Source organism: Salminus brasiliensis, chromosome 13 (assembly GCF_030463535.1).
Source record: "Salminus brasiliensis chromosome 13, fSalBra1.hap2, whole genome shotgun sequence".
Lineage (NCBI taxonomy): Eukaryota > Metazoa > Chordata > Actinopteri > Characiformes > Bryconidae > Salminus > Salminus brasiliensis.
Window position 1 is genome coordinate 10,414,843 of NC_132890.1, and position 10,535 is coordinate 10,425,377.

General features: G+C 43.6%; 1 protein-coding gene across 1 annotated transcript; it reads left to right on the top strand.

Moving 5' to 3' along the window:
* The first annotated feature begins 1,912 nt into the window (after positions 1 to 1,912).
* Positions 1,913 to 9,830, top strand: cbln1 (cerebellin 1 precursor). Its single transcript, XM_072694952.1, has 3 exons — positions 1,913 to 2,593; positions 3,130 to 3,249; positions 8,614 to 9,830. Exons 1-3 carry the CDS (start codon positions 2,342 to 2,344, stop codon positions 8,809 to 8,811), a joined length of 570 nt encoding a protein of 189 aa, XP_072551053.1. The 5' UTR covers positions 1,913 to 2,341; the 3' UTR covers positions 8,812 to 9,830.
* Positions 9,831 to 10,535: the final 705 nt, after the last annotated feature.

Here is a 10,535-nt window from a genome sequence, read left to right on the forward strand (position 1 = left end):
CCTCCAAAAGCCTGCTTGGTGATCTCATTTATTAAATGTCATGTAGGGAGTGCGCTGGCGCAGAGTGATGGGCGCAGGCCTTCCGCAGGCAGAAGCGCGTGCAGGGTTTTAGGGTGGAGTCCCGCACGCCAGGCCCTTTCCATCAGCCCCGAAAACTGCAGGCGGAATACGGCGGAACCATCGTGCGCGAGCACTAAGCGGCGGAGACAGCAGACAAGGCAGCGTGCTCAAGTCCCGAAATCACACACTGCCTGGGGCGAGACACGTTCGACCGCGTGCATGCGCGTGCGTTAGTGTGTGGGCCGGCGTGGTTTTGGTCTCCAGAAATAGTGTTTTAGTTACCCAGTTAGCCGGAGTGTGTGGGCTATGAGTGAGTGTTGGGTTAAGTGTGTGTGTGGTCGATTTCTGTGCCTTTGGAAACACATACCGCATACAGTCAAACGTGGATACAAAGACAAACAGACAGAGATACAATGGAGCTTTAAAATAAGTGGAAAAAAAGAAGAAAAGAACTACAGAGCCTGTCTAAAAAGAGGAAAAGGGATTTATAAAAGCAGAAGCTCAAAAAAGGAATAAACTATATATATATATATATAGACAGAGATAGAGTTATAAATATAGAAACAGATAGAAGTGAAGAAGAAGAAAAATGTAGAGTTATAAAGAAAGAGAAAATGAACCAGATATATAAAGACATCAGAGTTAGAATGAGAGAGAACAGAAGAGATATAAAGTAAAGCTGAAATAAGAGAGAAACTGAAAAAGTAGGATCAAATGAACAAGACAGAGAAAAATTAAACATATATAGTCAAAGTGGACAGATATAGATAAAACATGTATCAACAGCCATATAGAGAAAGCAGAGCTATGTGGTGAGAAACAGAGATGTAGAGAAAGTAGAGATCAAAAGAAAGAGAAAACAGATATAAAGTAGAGTTTAAATAAATAGGGAAATTCAACAGATCTGCAGAGAAGGCTGAGTTCAAAAAAAAAAAGTAGAGCTAAGAGAAAAAGAACAAGACAGGCAGGGAAAGTAGAGTTAGACAAAACAGAAAAAGATAAAGATAGAAAAAGTAGAGTTAAAGAAAGAAAGTCAGATTTACAGAAAGGAAAACTACAAAGCGAGATTAAGTCAGATTAGAAAAGAATAGTTAGATAAAGAGAAAAGTTAAAAACAGAGAAAGTAGAGAGTTAAAGAGGAAGAGGAAGAGGAAGAGGAAGCTACAGAGAAAAGTTGTAAAGTTGTAAAGAAAAGGTGACGTTAAGAGAAGGAAACGTGGACAAACAGAAGGGAAATAGATCAATAGGAGACGAGAACAGAGGAAGTTTGCAGCGACGAGTCGACGGGTTCAGATTTTTAGAGCTAATTTCCACCGTTTGACGCATTTAGATAAACGTGCTCTCCTTTCAGCAGAGCTCCAGTGATGCATAAAAACAAGGAAATGAGCAATACATAAAAGCAATGAGCTAAAATACAGTGGAATTTAAATATCGAACAAACGTTTAATAAAAGAATAATTTTATCTAAAAAATCAAGAAAAAAAACTGTGCTGTTGTGTCCAGCAGCTCCTACAGACACATGTTCTAGATCATAATCCATCAGACCTCAAGATGAAGCCAAAGCCCGTCCTCGTGTTCAGCCCGAGACGTTAGGAGCGCAATCCGCCGCCGTTTTAACAGCCCTGGGTGGGGGAGGGGGCTTTAGTTCCCTTCCTGCCCCTCAGCAGCAGCAGCGCAGTCCACCTGTAGCGTCTCCTCTCTGAGGGCGGGGCCTCTTCTCTTCGCGTCACCCCGAGCAGGGGCGGCTCCGCGCGCCACAATTGGACGAGCGGACAGGCGCTCGTGCTCTGAAAGGGCGCCAACGGGAAGGGAGGAGCCAGAGGAGTGTGAAGGGGAGGGGCAGGAGAACAGCGCTCTCGAGCCTCGGCGCGCCTTACCTCTAATATCTCACATATCAATAATTGAGCGCGCGAGCAGGGTACGGAGCCCGCGCTATGCGTTCAGGCCGACTACACGAGGGCCTCGCGACGGAGTGAGGGGTGAAGAAGAGGGGAGGAGGAAGAGAAAAGAAAGTGGAATCTGAGGATCTAGGGAAAGAAACCAAGGAAAGGCTCGAGACAGATCTTAAAATAAAGTTTTTGGACGCCCAGAAGCAGAAGGACTTCATTCCCAGCGAGGAAAAAAGAAACGGGGGAGAAAAAAATAATAATAATAAAAACAAAAATAAAAACATAAAAAAGGAACGAAAGCGCGTGAGGTCTGTTGGCGTGTCGCGCGCACAGGAGAAGAAGTGAGTTGACAGCAGAGCAGCTCTCGCAGTGTGGAGACCCTGGGGGCGGTGATGTTAACCGTGCTGCTGGGCGCCTTGTGGCTGGCGAGTCTCGCGAGCGCGCAGAATGAGACGGAGCCGGTGGTCCTGGAGGGGAAATGCCTGGTGGTCTGCGACTCCAACCCCACCTCGGACCCCACGGGCACCGCGTTGGGAATCTCGGTGCGCTCGGGCAGCGCCAAAGTGGCCTTCTCCGTAGTAAGGAACACCAACCACGAGCCGTCAGAGATGAGCAACCGCACAATGGTCATCTACTTCGACCAGGTGGGTAAAGCACTGTGGGCTGAGGGTCCTTTTCCAAGAGAGGAGTGAGGTGGTCCTGTCTCCTGAGACCACCTCGTAGATCATAAAATGGAAACTAGGACATTAAATATCATTAACTGGCTTGTAACGGTAATTATCGCTGCGATTCTTTGCGCTATATAGAACCAGTGGTTCTTTGAGAACTATATACAGCAGGTTCTCCATCATGCAGAAAAAGAACTGAACCATGCCAGGCAGCATTTAAGCAGTCAGATGGTTCTTTGAGGTGTCATGACTCTACTGATAGCGCCAAGAAACACCCAAGAAGCCCGTTATATTCTGGAGACTGTCGTGTGTGACCACATCGTTCAGATGTTCAGCTCCTGCATATCGAAAACGACCCTCAGCCTGTAAACGTGGACGCCTGAATTAGTTTCCACTGAAGCGAGAAAAACTCCGAGCTGTGGAGATGCCTCCTCATCAGTATACCCTGGTTCTTGCGTGAATCCTGTTTGTGTTAGAAAACACTGCTCTTCCTCTGCTGCTCTCTTCCTCAGGTTCTCGTGAACGTTGGTAGGAGTTTCGATGAGGAGAGGAGCAATTTCTTCGCCCCGCGCAAAGGGATTTACAGCTTTAATTTCCACGTCGTGAAGGTGTACAACCGCCAAACCATCCAGGTCAGTGCTGGTCTGGGGTGGGCGCACATCTGTGTGTGCATGCGTGTGACTGTGACTAGTGCTGGGGGAGTGGAGCAGTTTTACTCCTGTTCAAACTAATAATTAATAGCAGAATATGGCTGGTAAATCCGGGGCTACGCGCGTTCAAGGCGCCAGCCAGCGCCAAGCTGTCCCTGATAGAAACCAAATGCATTGAGTTCAGCACCGCGGACAGCGCCGTGGCTCCGTATATTGTAGAAAAGCAAGCCTGTGCGTTCACAGGGTTTGCAATTAAATGCTTAAATAAATATGCAAACCTCACATAAACCCTACAGAAGCACTGTATCCTGATTGTTTGTTTGTTTGTTTGTTTGTTTGTTTGTTTTTGGGCTTACCTTTGCCTCGCCAGTCTCGGTCTCGTGGCTTCTTGTGCAACTTCCTACCGTTATTCGCTGCTGCCTGCTGGTCTGTACTGCAAACGATAGTGAAAATGAACCACATTTCATATTTAGAGAGGCTAAAAGAGAGATTTGACACAAGTACGACTTTAAACAAGTCAGTAACGAGTAACCTCGTATTAACCTGGAAGTAACGAAATCAGAAAAAACTGAAAAACATCAACGGTCAACAAAGAACGCAATAACTGACTTGCTTCCATTTTCTCCTAATTCAGCTAGGTTTTTAGCCTGCACATTCCACAGCCACTCCCATTGTCTCTTTCAGAAGCAGCACTTTCCCTGCTGTGGAAAAACACAAAGTCTAAAGGGCACTAAACGCTGTTCATGAAGGAGGATATGGTGTTCATGAAGGGCCAGAACACCCTTCATGAGGTGGAAAGGTGAAGCCAGGCCGTTTTTCCACATCCCAGTTACTTCCCCTGGCTCACCAGTGTGTTCAGCACTCATACTGTGGCTATTTGGGGTGCTGTTACCCAGTCACAGGACTTCACTCTATTGCGGTTTTGGTAGTGATTAAATGTATGATGCATTAGACTACAGCCTGTATCTGAATGTATAGTGTAGCACTAATAGTGGATATACTGGCACTCTGTGTATTACAGTACATGGTGATAACATTGGGAATTAGAGTAATTCCTGTCCAATAGAAATCCTATTTGTCTACGCTCCAACAGATTTCCGTTCATATACATTAATCCATCTATTCATTAATAGAAGATTAGGTGTACTGTTGGCTAAACTGGATTCTGCAGAATTTGTTTACCATAGTAACGTTAAACCACTGGATATATGGAAACCAGCTTAGCAGGAAAATAGATATCCAGTATAGAAATCCAGGGAGCCAGCAGTTTAACACACACGAGTCTCCTGACAAATCATAAAAAGTGCAGAAGACCATATCTGCGTTGTGTGGATCTCATGAAACTCTGGGAAATGAGAATTGTGCGCACTGGCCGTAAATATACCTCTTATCTGCTTTTCCATGGCAATTCTAGTTTTTTCTCCTTTTTTCACACCAATTGTTTGAACATCTGGCCATCTGTTTGACGCAGTTATTTATTTATTTTTTTAAATCAGATGTGAGTTGTGGGTTCAAATGCAGCACTTCAAGGACAAGTCTACAGCAGGTTTTTATATGCACGCTACATACTATTTAAAAAAGCTTTATAACAGGCCCATGCCAGCGAAGCCTCCAACTGCAGCCATTTCAACATTAAAAATCCCCTTTTCCTTGTAAATGGTTGCTTAGAATTCACAGAGAGTCCTTTGAAGTCTGAGAAACCATGCCAGAGACAAGATTGCATAATGAGATTAGTCAAATAAAACCATGAGCGTTGCTAACTCTTTCAGTGTGTGTGTAAATGGTAAGGGTCCAAATGCAAAAGTTAATGCAGCGCTAGTTGCAGAGCATAGCAGCATGCGTAATGCGAGATCATTACGAAGCCCAGTGATGACTGATTGCGCGCTAACAATCTTGTAATAACTGCATGATAACAAACAACAGCAAATTATTTATTTCCTTCAAACTGAGAGGAACAAAAAACAAACAGAAGGGTATTGGTTCAAATCCCGTCTAATAAAATGATGAAGTTGAAGCACTTAAGAGTCTACAGTGTTCTTCTGTGGTGGTATTGCTGCCATCCAGGTTATTAATCCACCAGGATATTAGAACCACGACATTTCAAGTGCTATCCTAAATTTGCACTCTTAAAAATAAAGGTGCTTCAGATGGTTTCATAAATGAACCACTTTTGCTTCCATAAAGAACCATGTTTGTAGTAGAGATATTGTGAGTGTGAAGAACCTTTTAACCTTTAGGTCTAAAAAGCCTTTGTGTGATGTAAAGGTTCTTCACACTTATACAAATCTATAAGAATCGTGGTTCTTATGGAAGCAAAAGTGGTTCTTCTGTGCGTCACTCAAAGCTCTAACCATTTGAACCATTTGAGTATTTATTCAATGATTCATACTGTGACTTAAGGCTCCTGTCTGCACCCTAGACTTCTGTAGGTATAGGCCCGACCGGTGTTATCTGCATTGCGGAAGAACCCTGACAGTAATGTGCATTTGATTTGGTCATGTAATTCAGTTTAGTTCAAATATCTCCATATCATTGTTCATATTGTTATGGTCCAAAATGGTCAGTATAAATAAATGTCTCACATTCAGACAGCCTCCGTTAGGCTTAGGCCAAGACTTGAGTGTAGAAAAATATAGACATAGTGCCCTCTGTGCCCTTTGAATGTCTAATGCAGAAAGCTTCTTTAAACTTTTCCACAGAGCATTGTTCCCCCTAAGTCTCCAGATGTGACAGTGGGTAATTAAGGAAATCACGCTCCCTGACTCAGTATCTGCCCGTGTAAATGGAAATGGAGACATACCAATTCAGAGCTGAACACTCATCTCGTCACCTGAACCCGGCGTCGGTCATTATCTGCGTCTTAGAATGGGTAAAGAGAAGCATTGAGGATGACTGGCTGGTGGTCAGGGTGGTGTTGGGGTGGAGGGGGAGGGATGGACTGTTGGGGCTTTTGTCACTGTGCCGCTGTGTCACTGTTATCCCGACCGGAAGCTGAGTGTCAGAATCTGTCTGTTCGGCTAACGGCTGCATTAAACTGAGGGCGGAGACCCATTCAGTCTGCTTTCTGTCCATATTCTCCCTCCTAATTGGGTGCTTTAGCATTAATGAAGTGGCTTGAATAGAGCTGACACCACGCTCCCACCGCTTTCTCCATTTGCTCTGCCGTGTAATTGCGGCTGATAGGGGCGACCGGGCGCATGTCCGGGCCTGAAATTTGAAGACAGTCAATTTTTTTCTCCTACTGAGAACAAGCCACTTAAAAAAAACAGTCTTTGTGCCACGTGTGTCTGTTAATGCCGCTATTATTTTGCACCACATTCCCTCAAAGTTTTGTCACGGCTGTCTATTAACATGTCCAGCCTTTCATCAAAGTCACTGCGGTACAAAACGGCGGATGGAGCTGTTGCCGAATTTTGTCTTGTACTCTCTCCGTCTGTCACCTGTCTCTTGGCTCTAGTCTGGGAGTCAGTATAAACGTCTAATCCCCAAGCTTGGCATCCATCCAGCTCACCTCTCTATCTCTGTTTGCACTGCATACACTCATAACCTCAGTCATCGAGCATCTCGGAGATGCCATTTCTTTCCATATCTGAATGTAAGTGTCCAAAGTGTCTGGCAGAGGATACATCCACAAACAAAGCCATGTGTTATTTCTTACTGAGGCCCATCAACATGGTGATCTGCCGTAATATTCGCTCAAGGAAACAATAGGTTGCCACGCCAAGCATCAAATAAAGAGAGTGAAAGGCTTACTGGAAGCGGAAGTTAAAAGAAGACGGCCAGCCGCTCTTTTAATGTTATGTATTTGCCTGCAATTCTATAGCAAAGAGTATCACATCAACCTGAACTGCAGCATTCATTCCACTCTATACAACTGAACAGTTTGTGACAGGAGGTTATGCCTTCTTGCTGTAATGGTGGTTTATATGTGCCTTTCACTGCGTATGCTCTTTCTTTTATCAGGGTAATGAAAAGGAAACTAGAAAGGAAAGAAAAAAACAGAAATATATATATATATATATATATATATATATATATATATATATATATATATATATAAATATATAAGCAGTCACACATAAACCTTCTTGCTCCATTTTTCACTTTTTGACATAATGTGAATCTGGCAGTTGTTCTTTACATTGTGTCAACATATTCATAATGAATGGACCAATAGAAATGCTCCACAATGACATGGATTTAGATCTAATTTAATCTAAGTTGCTATACAGAGAATCACCTTTATATCATAATACTTTGGAAGATCAGCTGAGCCCAGTGCAGAAAAAAGCTTAAACTAGAATCCACCTTAAAATCACCTTCCTAGAATTGAGTAGGCCCTCCTCATGCCTCCGAAACAGCTCTAACCTGTCAAGCCATGAACGCCACAAGACCTCTAAAGGCAATCTGTGGTAACTGGCACCATGACAGCAAAAGGTCCTTTAAGTCCTGTAAGTTGCAAGATGGGGCCTCCATGGATTGCATTATTGAGCCTTGGGTGCCCAAGACCCTGACTCAGGTCATCCTTCATCGGATCACTTTTGTTTGGTACTGACCACTGTGTACCACAAACCCCGCTGTGTACCACAAACCCCACAAGAGCTGCCGTTTCCTTACCCAGTCTTCCAGCCATCACAATTTGGCCTTTGTCAAAGTCAGTCAGATGCGTAGGCTTCCCCATTTTCCATGCTTCCAACACATCTGTTTAGTTGCAGCTTATGTAGATCCCACCCCTTGTCGGGTGCCAATTTAACCAGATAGTAGTACTATTCAATTGGACCGCAATGATTAATGATTTCATGTATGTCACTGTTTGCTCATGGCAGTCCTGTGTTTTTATGTAGATATTAACACCTAATTTGGCTAATCATTCCTTCACTAAGTTGAATCAAGTGAGCTGGTGATGGAATTGAACAAATCCATACAATAGCTGTGGCGTTTTTTTTTTTTTGTTGATAATTTTATGTTAATGATATGTGGTGTTTTTAGCACCAAGCACAACCACATTTATTGCAAAAATAAATGTTTTTAAATAATGTGCATTTTTTATTATGGGATAAATGGGATATACTGCATTTTGGAACCATGTTTTTATTTGTGAAGGGGGGGGGGGGACAAAGCTTTAGGCCATTTCTACTGGTCAGTTTATCATGAACGTAAAAGGGTGTGTGACTATTATAAGTGAAATAAATAATTAACGAATTACAACACAAAAACTGGATTCACAAGCTGTGGCTCCGACAACAGCATTGCACAAACTAATGATCTAGGAGGCCAGCCAACATGTCTGTCAGTGTTAAGCAGTTCATAACCTGTGTGTCTTTGTGTGCACATTGTGTGTTGCAGGTGAGTCTCATGCACAATGGGTGGCCAGTGATTTCGGCCTTCGCCGGAGACCAGGACGTGACGCGCGAGGCAGCCAGCAATGGCGTTCTGATCCAAATGGAGAAAGGCGACCGCGCCTACCTCAAGCTGGAGCGGGGTAACCTGATGGGCGGCTGGAAATACTCCACCTTCTCTGGCTTCCTCGTCTTCCCCCTGTAGAGGAGGGGCCCGCCACGGAGGGACTATTGCTCTTCAGCTCGCCGGCCTGGGGGACTGTGGAGATAGAGAGAGTGAGAGAAAGAGAGAGAGAAAGAGAGTGGATGAGAGAATGAGACAGAGTGTGAGAGTGAACGTGAGAAAGAGAGATAATTTAAAAAGAGAATTAGCGTGGCAGGCTCTCCAACACACTCGCTCGCTCTGCTGCTTGACTACAGCTCTGGACAGCCAAAACTTTTTTTTATGACCCTTATGATTACGATAATTAACGGTTAACGAACAAACTACAGAGGCCATCCCCCATCCACATGTATCATCACATCCACACCTTCATCGGCTTTAAGGAATGTCCATCATTCAAGAACCACAACCTCCATCCGTCCCCTGACCACCCACCTCCATTACCTTACACTGACACTTTCTCCAAGTTAGTCCCACCATGTGTACATTCTCAAACGCCGTTCACACACTCTTCCCTTCCGTCCTGATGGTAACCTCGCTCACTCTGTTGCGCCTATGCTCCTCTCCGGCCCGCCGTCTCCTCTCACTGGGGGGGGAGAACCCTTGCTCTTTCATGAGATCTGGAGAATCTCCAGATCTTCTCAAACTTCTCAAAGAGACTCTTGCTGTATACTGGATATATAAATATATATATATAGAAATATTAAAAATCCTTCAAATTTCTATATGATATACTCTATGACTAACTGAATCTGGTTGACTATCTGTATTTCCGTATTTCAGTGTTAATACTTAGTGATTGTGTGTGTGTGTGTGTGTGTGTGGATCATGAGGCTGCCGCCTAGCTACCAATGCTTCTTGTTTTCGTTTTTGGTCGAAAAAAATGTGGCTACACTGAACCTGTATCAGAATTACTATAAAGGAATTTTATTATCATTGACTGTAAGATATATGTGAATATTAAGCAGGCGAAACTCCTCCCTTTTCTTCATCAATCAGTTGATTTCATGATTGTTTTTTTAATTTGCTTTGATCCAATAAAAATTAAATGGTCATTTTTATTTTTCTTAATCTGATTCCCGGCCTCGGAATGTGATTCAGTTGACCTGAGGGCTCAAGAAACTAATTGCTTCTCATTGTTTGAAGGGTATACATTCACATTCATTTAGGTGTAAATGTGTATGTGTGTGTGTGTGTGTGTGTGTGAAAGAGACAGTGACATTGACTTGTTCACCTATGCTGGTGGATCTCTATTCCCTGAGACATGAGTTCTTCCGGCTGGTCTCTCTCTCTCTCTTTCTCCATCTCTCTGTCTTCTTTACCCTCTCTCTGTAGCAGGTGATAGGGGGCTTTTCTGCTCTCTCTCTGCTGCACTCAAGACTTTAATGAGCTCCTAAGGGGAACATAGTGCTTGCATAATAAGCAAACTCCAGTGTTTATACAAAAAAAATCAACTTGTGTTCATCTTTTCTTCTGTTTTCCTTTCTTCCTATCTCCACCCAGTTTCCTATTCTTTTCCATTCACTCTCAACGTTCCATGCCTTGATGCCAAACTTTGCCCCCTATGTTTCTTTTTTGTCATAACCTCTGCTCTTCTTCATGCCACGTTTATCAGTCACACATCCAATGAATTTGACACTTGTTCCAGCATCAATCCCATGCATTTGGCGCACTGATTTAGTGATTCCAAGCTCCTGATCACAGCAGATGTGTTGGAAGGGTAACACAACTGCATCCTGCCTTTTGTGGAATGACAAACAGAAGGA

Coding starts and splice junctions, on each gene's coding strand:
- cbln1 (XM_072694952.1), top strand. CDS start 2,342: ATGTTAACCGTGCTGCTGGGCGCCTTGTGGCTGGCGAGTCTCGCGAGC. Junction 2,594..3,129: donor TGGTCATCTACTTCGACCAG/GTGGGTAAAGCA, acceptor TCTCTTCCTCAG/GTTCTCGTGAACGTTGGTAG. Junction 3,250..8,613: donor ACAACCGCCAAACCATCCAG/GTCAGTGCTGGT, acceptor TGTGTGTTGCAG/GTGAGTCTCATGCACAATGG.